Source organism: Pithys albifrons, chromosome 5 (genome assembly GCF_047495875.1).
Source record: "Pithys albifrons albifrons isolate INPA30051 chromosome 5, PitAlb_v1, whole genome shotgun sequence".
NCBI lineage: Eukaryota > Metazoa > Chordata > Aves > Passeriformes > Thamnophilidae > Pithys > Pithys albifrons.
The window spans coordinates 3,852,191-3,870,885 of NC_092462.1; the positions used below are offsets into that span (position 1 = coordinate 3,852,191).

Below are 18,695 nucleotides of genomic sequence, written 5' to 3' on the forward strand. Positions count from 1 at the left end.
TAAACTTTCACCATGAAATTTGAAATAACAAAGTACACACCCCACCCCACCCTACCCCATATTTTTTAAATCTGTATTTCTAATTATCAGTAGTATCTCCATGTATTACAACTCTTTGTATTACCACTCTACTTTTTCTAGATACAAAATACAGAGTATAGGTTGTCCTTCAAAATACAGGTGTTAAAGGTTATACTGAGTCTATAACAAAATAAATGCTAAGTCTTAGACTATAGAACCAAATTTAATATCAGTTTTTTCAGTAAAATAAAAGGTGGCTTTCTCAGTGCTACTTCTTCACAGCTGTTTCACCTCAATCTGAGTGTGGATCAAAAACAATGAGGTAAATCTGAAATGGTGAAGGAAATAAACATCTGTGTTTATCGTCCTCTTTGTCATTCTAAAGAAAACATTTCTCCAGCATGAGGAACTGTGACCCTGGGGGCTGAGGCACTGAAAAGGAATCATGTGTCAGAATCTCCAGTGTTATTATAGGTACCATGCAAATCCCCATCACTACATCTACCAGTCTGTGTTTCATGTAAGTTTGCTGTTATCTTTCTTACGTGTCAGAATCAGAAAATCATGACAAATTATGAAAAATTATTTACACGGGGAAAAAAATTCCCGTACCAGTAATTTTGTGTCCCTCAATCTGGATTCATGTGGTATTTCACCTGTGAGCACATGGAAGAACCTCCAGGCCTGTATGTTCAGTGGCAAACAATGCAACCACCCAGGAGCTCTACGGACATAATTCTGAAAAACTGCAACTGCAGGCTGGTATTTCACAAGGAAAGGGGCTGGAAGGACATACTGGGAGCTGAACAGAACACCTTGTGCCTGTGCTTTCACTTCATTCATAATTTATCTTTCCCTTCCTTGATCTCCTGCCTCTGACAGCCACAACAGTAAGTTTCACTTGAGCTGCGACACAAAAAACCCTGCACTCTGTAGCTATTCAAGTGTTATTTAACCAGATTAAATATTTCCTCTTTCACTTACTGAAGCCAGAAGAACTTTCTGCCTCCATTTTACAACATGGAAGTTCATCAGCTATTTTAATTTCAAGTTACTGCACTATGGTCAGCTTCTGTGAGCTCAATTTCTCCACCTTGGGAATATTACAAAGAAATGGTCAAGAAAAGAATAAAATGTGCCAATGAATTCCCCTCTTTGCATAACTGTGACTTTTCAATTCCTATTGCTTACTACAAGCATTGTAGTAATGGTAATTAGTAGTGAATAATTAGTGACTCCATTTCATTGCCTGGTTAAGTATAGAGAGTAATTTTTAAAACTTGTCTTCTATTGTGACTGATAAACTTACAGAACAAGCTTATAACTTCATGTCATACACCAAGGCATTCCCTTTGAGGATTCCCTCAAACACAAGAACAGCCCATTCTGGAATGCATTAAACTGAGCATGGTAAAGAGCCAGCATGGATGAACAGGGAATTCCTGACTGAGCTCCAGTGGAAAAAGGAACTACACAGGAGAGAGTGGGAATGGGCTACCTGGGAAGAACAGAGAGACATCACCAAAGCACAGAGAGACATCACCAAAGCATGCAGGGAGGGAGATGGGAAGACCAAAGCTCAGCCTGAGTTGGAACTGAGGGACGCAAAGGGCAACAAAAATTTCTGGCAGCAAAAAGGTGGCAGTGGAAAACATGGAATCACTGTGGTAACTGAGCGGCAACTATGAACGGTTTTGCTTTGTGTGATAAAATACAGGCTGTATCTAGGCTTGCAGGAGGTGACTGATGCAATACAACATTTTGTAGTATAAGAAAAGTGAAAAATTTTACTACAGCCTAATCCACAATCCAGATAATGAAACAGAATAGGATAGTTCCAGTTGGAAGGGACCTAAATTCGTTTTCTAGTTCAACTGCCTGATGAAGCATCTGTTTTCTGTGCTATCAGGTTATTTAGAAGCAAAACAGAGCAAATCACAAAACGGTATAGCCAGAAACATAATTTTAATCTATTTTGGCTGGCTTGATACAGTGATATGAATGCAAAATTAAAAAAAACCCAAACAGACGAGAGGAAAATAAAAAGGCCTGTGCTTGTGCTGTGGTCCTGTGTATTCTGGTATCTCCTTAGGGAGTGGAGGCTGACACGGGCCAGGACTGCGCTAGGAAGCACAGACAGTGGAGGTGGACACTGGCCCAGTTCTAGGTTTGCTATGGCTCTGTTTTATTTAGCAGTCCAGATGTAACCACAGAGGTTACAGCACAAGCCCTGCAGAGAAACCTCAGGGGATGTGCTGCGTTCTGGTCCTGTCCATGGCTCTTTATTGCTGGGCAGCAGCGTGGTAGGGCTGAGGTTCAAAAGCTCTGTGACGCTTCCCATTCTAGAAATATCCTTGTCTCACACCCTCCTTGTCCAGACCAATCCCACACTGCCCAGCCTGTGGTCCCCCATGGGGTGATCCTATTTCCCTGGAATATCTGCTCCAGAGGAGACCTGGAGAAACTAAGCACATGCTGTGCTTTGAACTGCTCTCGAAATCATAGCAAGTTATTCCTTAGGCAGTGGTTTCTACACACAGAATTAAACATGAGCACAACAGGACACTGCACAGAAAAGCAACCATAAAAAATAATAAAAAAATCCCTGCATTAAAAATTAAATACAGAATTTCTACCAAGGCTATAAAGCTGCACCCATACTTGGGATGCTTGAAAGGCACCAAAGCTGTAAGATGCACAACATTCAGACTTAGCTGCAGAATGAAGAGTTCTCAACATTTTTTCTGGTTCTTGCAGTGCTCTGGCCAGCCTCTATCTCTAATTGTAGGCACTGTGATGTTTCCCTTTCCTGTGATGTGTTGATTCAATGCAGGAACTCATCAGTATAAGCTTCACTATTATTTTTATTTCTGGAAGATGTGCTTCTGCGTGTGTAGGAATCACGTCTGTGCAAAGAACTGCTCTTTGTTCTATTAATGGAGTATTTCTATAATAATAGTAAAAAATTCAATTACCACTGTTACCTGCAGCTCCCTCGTTTCCTCCTCAGCAGCAGAAGCGTGGTATGAGAGAACCTACAGAAAGAAACAAGCAGCCCTCAGTACAAACAAAAGAGCAATGTGATAAAAGGTACTTTTCCTAAAGCAGACTTTCAGCATTGCACTGCATTTGCTGATGAAATCTATTGTCCATGCAGGGCCCACTCAGGTTTTAAGGGAGCTCTCTGAGTGCATAGGGGAGATATCTGCAACTTTCACAGATCTCCCACAGCACAGAACCTTCTGGAGATAATTAGGCCAGGGAAACGTAAATAGTTTCTATAAAAGCGCAAAGAACTCTGATTTTCTCTTTGGAAAGATTTCATGCCCCACTTTCAAAGACAAATAATACACGAAACAGCTATAATTATGAGCCTGACATTGTTGCCATAGTAATTCTTTCAGGAGTTTATTCAGACATAAAAGAAAGTTTTGCCATAACTGAAACTTGGCACAAAAGTCTGAAAGACAGTATGTTTGTTTTAAATTAACAAAATAAACGTACAGTTTTTAGCTCTTGAGAACATAGGTCATGCAAATGTTATGGATGTTTTTAGGCAACCTGAGACTGATTTTTTTTTTAAAGAACCCATCTTATGTGCTAACATATAATCTCTCTGGACTTTCTACATTATCTAGAAGGCATTACAGTAGGAGAGAGAATTGCTAATTTGCAATATAAACTAATTACTCTGACAATAATTGCATCCCCATTTTATTTAACATGACTTAATATGGGTTTATATGAGAGTTGTAAGGTTTCTTTTAGAGGCTATGGGGTACATAATCCCCATTTCAGGAATTCTGCAAACACTGTTTACATAATGAATGTTAGGAGACCCAAAATCTACAGTTTTCACTTCTCAGCTTCAAGTTATTGCCTCTGAGTAATTCAGCTTCTCAGACTAAAGCCTCTTCAGCTATTAAACTTAACAGTAACCAGTTCAAAGGCTGAGACCAGATGATGTTCATCTTCATATGGTTTGATGGAGTCTGAGGAAATTGCTGAAAACCTACAATAATGCTGCTGTTACTGCATTTGTCTAAAGGGCTGAGTCAAAATCATCACAGAAAACCTCAGCCACGAAAAGGAATCCCCTAATATGCCAAACCATCTCCTCTTGCTCCACAGCAGATCCCACTGCGTTGCCTGTGGAGATGGAAAGATGCACCAGCTCACCATTCAATGTCATGAGCAAAGTTAAAAGGCAATACCAGATGAAACAGTCTGCTGGCAGATCCAGAAACAAACAGCAAAATTCCTGAGCAACTCAACAAGCCAAATTCTCCTGAGGGAGAGCAGTTTCTGTTCTGATGTGCAGAGCAGACCGGGTCTGGAGAAAATCAAGGTCTGGTTTGGGCTAATTAAGGACCACCTAGACTTTGTGCTCACCTCTAGTGTCACCATCTGTTTGGCCATGGCTCTCTCCACAGCCTCGTACATCTGTGTGTTCTGGATGCCCAGGCCACAGAAGATGACAAAAGCTTCCAGGAACTGCTCGTCATTTCTGTTGAAAGCCTTGATCTTCCCTGAGTTTTCTTCCATCTTATTCACAAGCTGGCAAACGCCTGTGTCAGGATACAGAAATGAAAAGAAGGAATACAGAGAACAGCCAACACATCACCTGTTGCATGGAACATCAGGAATTAAGTCAGGACAGTTTAGCCTGCAGTATTAGCTACCAGTATGCATAAAGGGACACACAGGAGTGCTGCAGGGTTTCCCCTTTCTTTTAAGAGTAATTTCAGAGTATTATGGAATAAATGCTAAAACACATATCAAACAATTAGATATTACTTAGTAGATTCAAAAGTATTAGGATTTGTAAACCAAAAATGTAGGGCTTCAGAGACTTGATTATCCTGTGAAATTCTAGAGTCGTTTTCATCCCAACTTTTATTATTAATAGTATTCTAGATTGATTTAATCCCTAAAGACAATTTGTCCTTTGGAGGCTAATTAAATTTTTGCAACCATGCCAAAAGAACATTTATGAAAGTCAAAACAGTGGTACATAGAGTTTTTCTATCTTTATTTGAGTCAGCACTGGAATTTTTTTAAGTAAATGAACTAAACAGAGAATACCCAAGTTGAGTTTCAAAGCTTAACTAGTCACCAATTCCACGTTACAGCCTGTTCCAAACACTACTGAACTCCCTGAAAACCACCTTACTGAATTCAGCTTGTTAGATTCAAACTGGTTGATCACTGCATCTGTTCAGTTTATTTTAAAAATTTCTGGACTTTTCTGTGCATAAGCCACTGAAAAGCCTGACAGGGAACTTCCACCACACCCTGCTGCAGCTTAAATCCATGACACCATTTTAGGCAGAGGGAGATTCAGACTTGTACCTCCCTTTAGTTTTACCCAGCAGACTGTAATTTCTGCTAAAAATCAGAATATTAATTGAAGCAGCTGCATTATAAGAGTTTGTTGTCTTTGGCCAACACTGCTTTGGGAGTGATTATTGTCTTAAGTGAATGCAAATGTTTTCTCAGTCCCATGAGTGTTAGCACTAACAGTTTCAAGCATAAAAGCCAGTATGTTCCTGGCCAATGGCAAATATATCCCAGGGATTGTGTTATCTGAAAATTGCTAACAGGATTCTGAACCTTAATGGAATGAGACGACTAGATCAGAGAATCACAGCAAAAAACACAATCCCAGCAAATAAGGAGTCAAATAAGGAACAAGATTAACTTTCTCTGGGAAAAGAAGCAGCTGATTTATAAAACTCTATAGGAAAATCCCATGAAAGTCACTTTCATATCTCTGTTTAGCATGGTTTATGACATTGTAATTATTCCCATAGCAACTGTGATGTAATGAACACAAGATGAAGACCCAACAGTGAGTATGCCACAAAAGCAAATGAATTCCTAAAAGACACAGCATTTGGATGCACATAAATGTCTCTGGAAAAAAACAGAGAACTGCAGTGAATATACTGTGTAGTACTTGAGAGTTTTTAACCTCTTTCAGTACTTCCCCAAAGCACTAAGGGGTCCATGTATGACAAATAAAGGAACTCCAAAGTCTTCTACTGGGACACAGGTATAAAACCACAGCAGGATTCTGTAAAGCTTTCACCACCTACCCGAGAAATGCACAAGTCAGAAGAATAAAAAAGTTCCTTTTCATCTTTCTTGCCAGTAATATTTACTTGCTTTTGCTGTGTACGATTTTTCTCACCCCAATCCCACTTCCCAAATTGTGCTTTTGGCTATACTAATCTTAAAAATAATTTTTAAAAGGAACCAGACTTGTAATAATAGTCATACATGCTGTATAGTATGAAAAAGGAGTTTTTGGGTATTGTCCCAAAGACAACTTCTTGATCTTGCCCTATTAAATATATGAACACTGGCCAGCTGTGAAACCATGAAAGACTTCAAAGAACATTTCCCAATGAGAATTACTTGGATTTGAAAAACACACCTAAATGGGTGGCCTGACTGAAACTTTCAGTCTGAACTTCCATAGAAAATCCCAATAGAAAAAAAATCCATGAGATCAGTAGCTCACAGCATAGTGAAATATCTCTAATTAAAGCATAACACTTCACTCTTCATCTTGGTCTTCTAGGGTTTCTTAGAATATTGAAATAAAGTAATAAAAGAAGTCAGGAAAGAAGTTAATACCAAAAGAATTTCAGAGAACTCCATTAGGTAAAGATGATACTTCTCTTTCAGCTTCAAAAGTTAAAAAAAAAATCTGTCTTCAGAAAAAAGGGACCTCATATTTACTATATAAATTGGACTATGCAGTTTTGCCATAACTCTCAAAGAAAATTATTTGAAGACTATTAAAAATGCATTCCCAGAACTCTTAATATTTACTTGCCAAATTCTGTAAAGCTGAGGAAGTTGGATTCACACTGCTATCTGTGGCTCAGTGTGTTTTATCTTCTGCTCGCTTGTGGAACTTACTGATGCCAGGAACACAGGCTGACACTCCACTCTTTGGTAACTTATCAGGCAACCAATTTATACTCAAGGTTGCAGTGGACTTATTAATTGAACACATGATAATTAAGAATATTTTCTCCTGGCTAGAGATTCCATGTTGCTGGGATTTTGCTGTGGAGCACACAAGTATTTCTGTGAAACGCACAACCATATTTTTATAGAGATACCTACCTATCACTTTATTCTTTTTCCCATTTTTTATTGGTGTACACAGCAAGCTCTTTATGTGCTGGCTTACATTTTCTGCATTATCATTCTGTTAAACAAACAAAAAATACAGTTACAATTTTAAAGACTGGTATTTAGGTGGCCAAGGGTAGGTCCACAACTATTCTTTGCTTACATACTCCTTCAGAAAAACAACAATGTCCTCAAAGAGTTTGCACACAAACAACAGGTAGAAAAACTATGACCAGCTAAGTCAACATTCCCCACCCTTCCAAAGACCTTCCATCATGACTCATGTTCCAGTAGGAGACTGAATTTATTTGAGGGGTAGAAGGCTGGAACAAAAAGACAATGCCTCTGTTTCAAATACCTGGTGAAAAAATGATATAATTCTGTTCTGACTGCTCCTGGAATAATGTGGTAGTTGCTGAAAAGTACATTTGTTCCAATGTCTAATTGTATGTGACACAAAAAAATGGGCACACATTAATATTTCCAATCAAAAGGTTATCTTGGGGATTGATTTTTTTACTATTGTTGCTCTGCTCTCTGATGCAGTGCAAGGACTGCAGATAATATCTTGGCAGGCAAGTGCACAAACACTGTAGTGCTCACAAGTGGCAATAGGAAATGTGATTCTTTAAAGAAAGCATGAAAGGATTACATCACGCCACGTACTTCACACGACTCCAGGAACTTGAGGACTACAACTTAATAGTAGCCCATTATCAAGAGGGTTATGTGGAATAACTCAGGAGCAGGATTATTTTCTCAACTGCAATACCTGTGCAATCAGCTGTAACAAAGGAGATAAGAACCAGCATCTCTCCCTAAAAGTCAGAGAGAAGAGAATTGGAGATAAACCCACAGTGCATAGTGCTTAATAAAAATACTTGACCCAGTATCAATGAAAAGGAAGGAGATTAAGCCAAAACCAGGCTTAAATGCCTTTAAGGAGTGTTGCAGATATTTGAACTTTGTCTCCACTGCACTAATTTTGCTGGTTCAGGGAAGAACATGGACAGTGATAGCTGGAGCTTGGCATTTGGCTTCTGTGCTGTGCTTGGAAGGGGCCTGGACCCGAGGCAGCAACATCACAGCTCTTGCACAAACAAACCCAAGTGGCTGCTCTGCCTCATGCCACATCCCAGGTAGCTCAGGCCACCAAAGCAGAGGTGTTTTCATGAGGTGACTAAACATGCTGCTGAATGTCCTCCAAAGAAAGAGGCAAGACAGGGTTTCTAGGGCAGCAGGAACACCTGGGATTATCCAGCATTCTTTCTAACAGCACTATTATTTTCTTTTTATTAGCTTCTTTTACTTGCATAACGTGTAATCCAGGAAAAAACCCAAAATAACTCTAACCCTACTCAACAGCCTGTTTCACACAAACAGTTGCTTGAATGACTTCTCAAGTTATTAATTTTATTTTTAAATGTCTTCAAAATAATCGCCTATTTTTTTAATTGATCTTTACAGTATATCCATTGGATTCTGTCTGTACTTCCAGTCCTGCAGTTAAGAGCTTTGGACCCTATAATGCACAGTGCTGAGCACTCTTTCTGTGTTGCTCAATCCTTCCTAGAAATCCACTTGAGAACTTTCATAAAACCTTGCACAGTAAAGATGGAAGCAACACAGCTCCCCACCAGGACCTGCCCCCTTCTTTCCACTTACAGAACAATCACACTGAACACAGTATTTTCTGGCCTCTTTGTTGTGTATCTCAGAAAAAAATTTTGGTAAACAGCCATCTGTTGACCACCAACAGGAACTCCTCTCCCTCCCATTACCCTCTCCCCGGGCCCCTCTAGCCAACACAGTAAGAAGACCAGACACCTTTCTAATTTCTGCAGGGACAGGAAAATACAGAATTACAGGTTTGGGTTTTGTTAATGACAATTCTGACTGGAATCTGAGTCCTGCCAAGTGACCTTCCCTCCTCCCTCTCCACTATCTGTGTGCACTGTACAACAAGCTCACACTTGATGAAATGTGAAGCAAAAGCTCCCAAAGAAAAGTGAATTTGTTGCATCTCCAAACCAGCAAAAAACTTGCATCTGTGATGCCAGGACAAGAAGGGAAAGGATAAAAGGGAAGGAACTTCTGAGAGCTTCCCAAAACTCACTGTGCACCTTCCATGTCTTTCCATTTTTCTAACCAGGGCCATTAGATTGACAGAAATAATACAGAGAAAACAAAAAGGGCTTGAAAGGTAAACAGAAAAACATTGTCTGATTCTGATTTTAAAATCTAAGCTTATTGCACTTACTGTCCAGGGAAATCTTCTGTCTTTGCAGACATCTGGGATGTTGAGTGGCTCCATCGTATTCTTGACATACTGAGCGTACATGTAATTGATTTGGTTTGTGTCGTAGTCCCTGGAGGATGAACACCATTGTTATGTGCTTAGCATGAAAATGAGGCATTCATTATGCCAAGCAGGTAAGAGTAATATCTTTCCTGCATGAGAAGAGGACGTGTGGATACAACTAATAGATATATAATGGAGCTGAGTTCAAATCCTGTATCCTAATCCAGCTGTCATCACACAGCTGCAGAGTGGATGGATGTACGCGTTCCACCCTTTCTTTAGTGCTCAACAAGGTTAACACTGCACACCAAGCTGAAGAAATAAACAAATCCCCACAGTTTACACAGATGAAGGAGAGAGAATGAACAGCTGGGCTTATATTGAAATAAACAGAACCTTTTGGAAACCAACTCCATTCACAAATCTTTCAAAATCTTTCACTTCAAAAACCAATACTGGATGAAATTCACCTATTAGTTAAAGAGAGTGCAGCAGGTATCACTTGGGAATTTTCTGCTTCTAAGTTCATTGCAAATTTGTTCTAAAAGTAAAGACACAATCAGTCATATGGAGATTCTGTTACTGAAACAGAACTGTTTATTCCAAATCAGGACATAAAGTATCTTCACAGAATCAGTCATCTCCACTCTTTCAGTCAGTTTAATTAATTAAGGCATTTTAATTCTCTTAGACCCTTTGCCTGCCTTAGAGGACATACACCCTAATAATAAACCTATTCCCCTCAAGCTCCTGGACCTTCCCTCTGACATTTGACTTGACTTCAGTTATCCTTCTGGTATGAGAATGTTCACAGGGTTGGAAGAAGGGCATTATTCTTTCTATTCCAATACATGGAATTGATTTTAATATAATAAATGTTTACTGCAAAAAATATCAAAAGAATACAGAAATCTCTGTTTTCTCTTTGCACACAACATCCATAGTAGAGCATTTTATACACAACTGTGTCTCTTTTTGACACGATTTGAAACAACTGTCTTTGATGACAGAGAAAAGTAATAGAGAGAGTAATTTTCAAACTTCAATACAGAGGTTCAGGCTAAATTTGGAAACTATTTAATCTGGTATTTTAATTCACCTATTTCTATCACTCCCTTCCTCCCAGTTGAACTTCTTAGTGGTTTCTCAAAGATGACTGAAAGTGAGAACTTTATTCTTGATTGGGTCAGCCATGTTCTCCGAGTCAGCTTCCTTATCTAGGAAATAAGGATGACGATTAAAATAATTGATTAAGAACATTAATAGGATTATTATCTTCGAATGTGGGTATGTCGACCCTACAACAGTGTCACTATGCAGATTTCTCACAGATCAGTTTTGGAGCAGCTCACCAAGTTAGAATTTTACTTCTCCCATTTTGTACATTCCTATAGCTTAGCCCTGTGATACAACTGTGTACTTGGAGCTGGCTGAGTGAAGAGATTGGGCTCTACTCTCCTGTTCTGCTCAGTGGGGCCTTTCTAAGGCAAGAGAGTTTGTCTGTGCACATTTCAGGACAAAGCTTGCTCTGTAAAAACAGCAGTAATGCAGGGGACCCAGCAGAAATAAGGTCTGCTATTATGAAGAGAATATTAAAAGCATAGTTCAGCATTCTCCTGGGGAACACAAAAGTCTGAATTCATTGGTTTACCTCTTCAGATTTTCAGGGGAATCTTCTAATTCCTCAGATTCCATGTGAAACACACTAGAAAATGTATCCTGGAATATAAAGATGAGTGTAAAATTATTTCACTTCATTTCACATCTATACAGGATCCTACCACAAAGATATCTTTTGATACAACTCCAATTATCATTGAAGTGTGTGAGTCTCTACTGATGAATCTCAGAAGAAATGTCACTCTTTTTTTATTTTTCACAAGCTGTGCCACATTTGTCTGTCAGCACAGAAATTCTTTGACCACACAAAAAACCAAAACTTCCCAAGTCAACACCCAAACTGAGCAGATGCCATAAAATTAAATAGAGAGGATGAAAAGATGACAGAAAAAATTGTGGGTCAGAAATGCTCCAGAGGCAGCATGGAGGGAAACCCAAACCACTCCCAGGGTGAATAAAAGCCTTTAGACAAAATACCCAAAGTACTTACAGGACAATCTTCATCTACGATGAAGATGGTACACCTCTGCACTTGCATGAAGGATATTATAGTGGCAGCTACCTTCTTCAGGATTACTTCCAAGGACTGCTGCTCTTCAAAGATCAGGCTAGCAAGATCAAGAAGCACCTGGGGAAAAGCTCTTTTGTGAAATTTTGCCTATTTTGATTTATGCAGTAATTATCATTACTACTGTCTTTGAGCCTTCTCTTCCCGGTTTCAAGATGTCAACGTGTATGTCTGTGGCCAAAATTTTGGCTCTCACACAGACTGCAGTAACAGTCAAAACCAGGCAGTTTGACGCTTTTGATGGAAGAAGTACATAGCACAGATGGCTGGCTGATGTTTTTGGTCAGAGGGGCAGAATGGATTTAGGCATTAATAGGTCATCAAATGAAACCTGAGAAATGCAGACAAAACAGTTACTTGTCCTTAGGAAACCTAATAGTTCCCTATGGCTCATGTGTGCATTCTAAAACCAGTGACATTTATGTTTCTTAAGACTTTATCATCTGTTGTAATTCTAACAGATCCTAATGAGCTCATTAGGTGAGAACATCATTTAGATACAGTCAGCTGTGTTTCAGAGCTGCTGCTGGAGGAGTGAGCTGCTCCAACGTGCTTGTATTATATTCCTTTTTATCCTCACACGAAGCATGGAGGCAATTTGAACAATAAGCCAAATTTGTGCCAATTAACCAACACTGAGAAACACAGACACACCAGAAGGCGATTCCGTACCTGATTCCGCCTGTTCTCCAGCAGAGACGTCTCGTACAGCTGCGCGTTGTGAAGGACGATCCCACAAAATGCCAAGTATGCGGCAAAGTCCTGCAGACAAAGGAACATCAGCACCTCACGGAGATAAAGTCCCACAGCATCCTAACTCCAATCAGAGATAAGCTATTGCAATGTGCTGGCTTCACTTTGAACTATTAATTGATATTTTTGTTATTTTCAGCAACCACACATTCAGGGTGCGGTTGCATTTTTTTTTTCAGTTGCTCCTAATTTGTTATTTCCTCAAAAAAATCCCTTCTTTTTTATACTAATGATCTTCACAGTTTATCTTGGTACAAGTAGGATTGATAAGATTGATGTAGGAAGCTGCTCAAAGGAATCAAGTAGTTTTGCAGCAATGTTTTGGTTTTGGTTTTTTTTTTCATCTAGAAAAACTGAGCACAGACAACCAGCCTCTGTCATTTTGGGGAATTCCACCTCTGGGAAAGTGGAAACACAATTCTGCTAACATAGCAAACCACAGTTTTTTCTCCTCTCAGTATGGGATTAATTCTGATATCCTGCAGATAGTCAGGGGTGCCTTTTGATTTAAAGTGGACATTTTCAAAGAGAAAAGGTGAATTCTGATTCTTTTATTGCTGAGGGATAAGTCAACTTCTTCAGCCTGAGCACAGGAATCAATTCCACTGCCTGCTCTACTGATTATCTTCTATATTGTTCATCATTTATCCAAAGCATTTTCTTTTCCTGAAATTGCTATATTGAGAAGGGGCATGGTATTTAAAAGAGAATCACTGCACAGATTTTAATATTCAAAATATGTTTGCTGGGCCAGGAGAGTGAGAACCAATGAATAAAAAATGATGTCTCTTACAAGTTATGAAACTGTTTTACAGTGTGTTTCAGTAGAGTAAGTCTGTGTTTCAGAGATGAATGACACATAACATGGTGATCCAGAAATTAAACTATTTTACATCCACATTTGTCACAGGCTCAGAAAGGAAGAAATTTGCAGTATTACAGGAATTTTTACATTTTCAGAGATGTTTCCTTTTTAATAATTTCTGAGCAGCATGAAAATTAATTAATAACATACACATCCCCCTATTCCCCTGTGAAAACAGGAGACAAATATATGAAGTTTTTATACCTTTTCATCTTGTTCAGTGAAAGTGCCACCAATTCCAGATTTTTTATTGATTGCTTGAGCCACGCCAACAACCTGTAATCAAAACAGAGTCATTGGGAGTCTGTCATTAGAGTCTATTTCCAGGCATATGTGTAGAAGATAATAAATTGTCATTACAGGTATTTGGTTGACTATCAAATCAAATTGTTAGTATAATAAATGTTTCTCTCTGATGCAGAAGCATTTCCAGATTAGAGCATTTCAAGCCCTTAGCCTCTCATAGTTCTGTAAGTTTCCATTCCTTTTGAGACTGCAAATTGTTATTAATCTGACATAAAGTGTATGCAAAGCTTTTAAATTTTTTTCAGATTTTTACATATTACAACAAGTGATACAAAAAGCTTCAAAGAACTCCCTTTGTTTGAGTCCAAGTAGTGTAAAACCAATGCAGGGTGTTAATGATGGTATTTTTCCATCTTGCTTTTCTCAGGATAAACAAGAGCAGAAGAAAACCACGTGTTGTGGATGTCTAAAAAGTTAACTATTAATCATTAAATTTGTAACTGCTAAACTGATGGAAGGCATGTGGTTTTATTTTTGCAATGGAAAAGAAGACAATTTACTATCTCCCAGCCTTGCATTCCCAAAATACTGATGTGACAAGCAAGGTCATTGTTCTGCAGCATGAATCACTGCCAACTGTGGGCTCAAAAATGTCTGTCTGAAATAAGCTGAACTGTCAGCTGCCTTCCATTCAACCCAGCTTTTCCCACAGCCAACCCCTCACCTACTTCAGGGAGAAATATTTCTTACCCAGTGAACTTCCCTTCTGTAGTAACAATGCACCACCAGTCTCACATAGTCCCACCAGCCTCTGAATGAAAGCAGATCCTCCAACCAGTCAATATGCTTTTATTTTAACCTGCATGTGCAGAGATTAAGGGCTACACCTTTTCTCTTACCAGTGTCTTCTCTGGGTATTGATTTAATTAATTTTATTTTATTTCAGTTTGGATCCAGCATAAGCTAAGGCAACTTTAATAAGGCCAGAGGCTTTTCAAGGCATCCAAGGGTGAGTATTTTCATCTTGTGTCAATGCATCCCCTCCAGGAAAGCAAAGTCTGTGGTGCTTAAAAAAGCAACAGGAAAAGAGTAAAAGGACCATATTTATACAGAAAAAAAGACTATTTGGGCTTCTTTTATCAGCACTGCAGGTTTATGATACATTAACAAAGGCAGGTGTTCCAAGAGCAATGGTCAGTATTACAGCTTTGTAAAGATCTTTCAATGAAAGGTTTTAACTGAGGAAGGAAGGAGTAATGAGGAGAATAAACCTGTTAAAAAGTCATGGTTGACTTGATTATACAAAAAATGTGCAATTGCAAACCTTTTTCTTTGTGCTGCTGTTTTGGTGGCATTCTAAGCTTTTAGACAACTTTGTAGTGTGTGCATTTCTTTTTCATACAAAATGAAGTTTTAAAAATTAAACTGGTCCAAATTGTGGCCCCATTTATAGCAGTACAAGTTTTGTTGGTTCTCTGCATTCTGTAGAATGTGGTGTAGAGACAGTAATGAGAAAAACCTCAGATGGATGTTTTTTAGCCATTGGAGTCTTGTCTGCAACCAGGTAATTAGGAGAAGATGTAGGAAACTCGAGAGGATCTGTTCCTGTTACTAAAGCAATTATGTAATTAGGACAAAAGTAAATCCTGTAGTAACATTTTAGGCCATGGAGAACATATGCCTGTATTTTAGAGAGTACTAAGCACAGTATGAAACCCAAATCCTCATTTTTAAAACTTACTATAAACAAATCAGAAATAACAATAGAGGCCTGATCTGTGATCTCCAGCTGGGAGTTGTGTTTGCACCAACAGAAAAACTGAATCAAAGGTGACTCTGAGCTCAGCTACATGGGAAACTTCCTCAGATAACAGGTACGCTAAAAGTGTGAAATGTTTGTGGCAATAAACAAGAGATAAAGCTTACAGAATATTGTACAAATGTAACAGCTGAGTCATGCAGCAATAAAGCAAAGATGTGTATGTCTGATTCCTTGTCATTCTCCTACTATGCCTCCAGAATTAGTCACCTAAGACAAAACTAACAGGAAAGAAAAGGGGTTAAACTCTTACAGGCAACACAGGGGATCTTCCAGTGCTCTAGTTGTCCTCTGACCTTTCTTCTCTATCTGTACTACTTTTCCCATTGAAGAAATCCTGATCCACATTACAAGAAGAGATCTCTTCTGATTCTCAGAGAACTTTTATCTTTATTTTCTTGCCACAGCTGAGCCCTGCCCCTAAAAGCAGCAGGCTACCCAGAGTACTGCCCAGGAGGTGATGACTGATGATTTCAGTGCTGACAACTGTGCTCTGGATTTTATCTGGATTGTTTCATGCTGCAATTTTTTACACATTAATATTACAGGCCTCACTCCGTGAAAGCTGTTCCAGCTCTACAGTCTGCTGGTGCCCTTTTCAGTTGGTTCTTACTTCAGCTAACTTAAAAATACAATTAATTTTGCTCCCTAAGAGGATATAATTTTTATTTGCTTTGCTGGCATCTGAAAAAAAATTACATTAAGCCAAAGAATAGTAACAGAAAGAGGGGAACTCAACTTCTATCTCATTTTCAGTGAGAGAACATACCCACTTCAGGAGGCAGACTAAGTGGTGTTAACCTTGCTTTGCTCTCCTGATCTAGTAGAGCGTTGATTCAGGCTTATAAAATTACCCTGCAGGGACAGGACTGTATTTACAGACTTTCATTTTTAATAAATAAAAATTTCCCATCCTCTTGTATCATTCCTGCCAGCAGCAGCCTGCATGATTTCCAGCAGTCTAGTGAATGTAACACGTGTTTCAGCATAGGCTGAAAATCCACCCAAGAAGCAAATTAGTGATCTCCATAATCCTGCAGCAAGAACTGCTACTGGAACTTTGTTTAAAGTCAACTTGGCTAGAGCTCCTCAGTGCTGCAGTGGCTGTGATATCTGAAGTGCTCACTGAGGGAGAAAATAACTTTGCTGGCTGACAGGAACATGTCTGGTCACGTTTTACACAAGAAAATTCAAGATATTTTCAAAGGCTGTTGGAAACAGCAGCAAACAGGGCAAGGTGAACAACAAATTAAACAACTGTCAGAATAAAACATTTCCCTAGCCAGTTACTAGGAAGTTCAGTCTTACTTAAGGGCCTGGGAGAAAGGTCTCAGTTTATTCAGCTACAAGAAAATCCTTCAGATTTTAGTAGAAATTAAACTGAAATTGAATTTAATCCAAATTATTATGTCCATCTGAATGAAAAGTGTGTCATTCATGTAGATATTTATGGCAGCTGTGGTGGCTCTGTGCATCAGAGATCTGTTCTACAGATATGAGGCTATATCAGCACTGCATAACAGGTTGGATTAAGCCTTGGAATGGAATAAGGACTCCTATTCCCTGTTCAGTTCTGTCAAAATGACTGTTTACAAGTGTCTATAAAACCAGATGCAGACATTCAAGGGGACAGTTATTTGCCCCAACTTCTGCAACCCTTTTTCTGGGTCTGTGAATCCAAGACCAAATGAAAATGGAAGAATGTGCCACTGCATTTTCCAAGAGCCCTAAGAGGCAAATCAGTACCATTTGGGGCTTCTGAGGAATTAAAGCCTTAAGGAAACACCAGGAATGAAAAGCTGCTTTTTGAGATACATGATGTTGAACTGCCACAAACTTGGGTCTTCTGCCAGTAGTGGTAAGGCCCAATTTCAGAACAGGCTCTGTAGCAATGGAGTGGTTCAGATGAACAGCTCCAGCTGGAGCCTGAGGCCAGCAGTGCCAGCTCCCTCTTGAACATAAGTAACCATCACTGCTCTGCTGTACAAACTGGCTGATACCAACTCTTCATGGATTGCTTTTGTACTACTGAGGATAAAAATTTAGTTGTGAAGGTTTTGCTGTGCTGTCTGACACACATCAGTAATCCACATCTTACCTTCTGATGTCTAGATAACTCTGTACACTTCTCTGCTCTTACAGAAGAATCACCAGAAAAGAAAATCTGATCTGAAAGGACAGAATCAGCAGAATTTCCTGCATCTGAAATGCATTTCTGTCAGCAAGAATAGGTTGAGCAGGGGATTAAGGAAAGTTCCTCTAGTATTAAGGGGACACAATTCCATTCTGGAGAGGTGAACTCCTCTTACTGCACTGCTTTTTCTCATTGTTACTAGTTCCTGGGTCCTTTTAATGAACTCTTTGTGAATCAAACTGTTTTCTTTTCATCTGTGGAATTTCTAACTAGCTGTTATTTTTAAACGAGACTTTGGTTTCTCACATGCCTCATGGAAATATAGGTAGACGTGAAAAACATCTAGTGGAAAAATCTCCATACTTCAGTAGGCCCAGAGGACTTAATAATCAGCATGAGATTTTCTTCCTCTAAATTACTTACTCTTTTGTTTTTAAAAAATAGTACTAATACTAAACAAACAAACAGTCCCAGTTGCTTGTCTTTCTCAGTGTTTATTTTTGGATGACATCCAGAATCTCCTGACGCTGGTTGCTGACATCCTGGGGTAAGGCAGCATTCACCAGCCTTGATATTACTAGAGGGGCTTTGGGGATTTTGAAATTTTATTTATTTATGTTTTAACAGGGAAGAGTCAGTATTCTGGTTTTATTGTTTTGGGGATTTTTAAACAAAAAGCAGCAGAATGCAAATGGAAAATTAAGGACTGATTCACTGACTCCAGCATCTCTCCAGAAATATGTCAGTGTTATGGTGAGAAAGAAAAAAACCTTATGGTTGCAACCTAAAGTTGCAGTCCTTTCCTATAAGAAATCTTGTAGTTTAGCACTTTCAAATTATTGCATATTGAGTGTAACACTCTCCTCAAACTTCAGGTTGGCTGAACTTTTCAAAATAAGCAAATTCCTGCTCCATTTCCCCTCGTTGATGTACTCAGGAGGAGAAAGCTGGCCCAAGACACGGCCCATTGCAGGTTTATTCAGCCCCTAAGTCATGGTGCACTGGATGCACAGACTGCAGCTCTTGTTCCTTCCCCAGCCACCCTCAGGACCTGGGCAGAAGTGGGCACTTCCACACTCCCTGGGAGCAAGATTTGTAATTAATCTCTGTTCCCATCTACATGGAGCACAGCATTCTTTTTTTCCATTCAACAAAAGGGAAATGGGATGGCTTGGGTGAAGTTTAAAGCCTGGCTTCAGCCTGACATGGACCACTGGT

The 18,695-nt window shown here is 39.2% G+C and overlaps 1 protein-coding gene across 6 annotated transcripts in view; it reads right to left on the minus strand.

Annotated features, from left to right (window-relative positions):
- The window catches only part of PDE5A (phosphodiesterase 5A), a 70,382-nt gene that overhangs the window by 17,545 nt on the left and 34,142 nt on the right, over window positions 1–18,695 (minus strand). For 5 of the 6 annotated variants that reach the window (XM_071555498.1, XM_071555492.1, XM_071555495.1 and 2 more), the window contains exons 4-11: window positions 13,483–13,554; window positions 12,333–12,422; window positions 11,583–11,720; window positions 11,124–11,191; window positions 9,431–9,539; window positions 7,162–7,246; window positions 4,414–4,589; window positions 2,997–3,056 (exon numbers count right to left, since the gene is read on the minus strand). In XM_071555498.1, the coding sequence (XP_071411599.1) occupies window positions 2,997–3,056; window positions 4,414–4,589; window positions 7,162–7,246; window positions 9,431–9,539; window positions 11,124–11,191; window positions 11,583–11,720; window positions 12,333–12,422; window positions 13,483–13,554 (798 nt within the window). The remainder of the gene's footprint in view (window positions 1–2,996; window positions 3,057–4,413; window positions 4,590–7,161; window positions 7,247–9,430; window positions 9,540–11,123; window positions 11,192–11,582; window positions 11,721–12,332; window positions 12,423–13,482; window positions 13,555–18,695) is intronic. The other variant, XM_071555493.1, reaches the window with a different exon arrangement.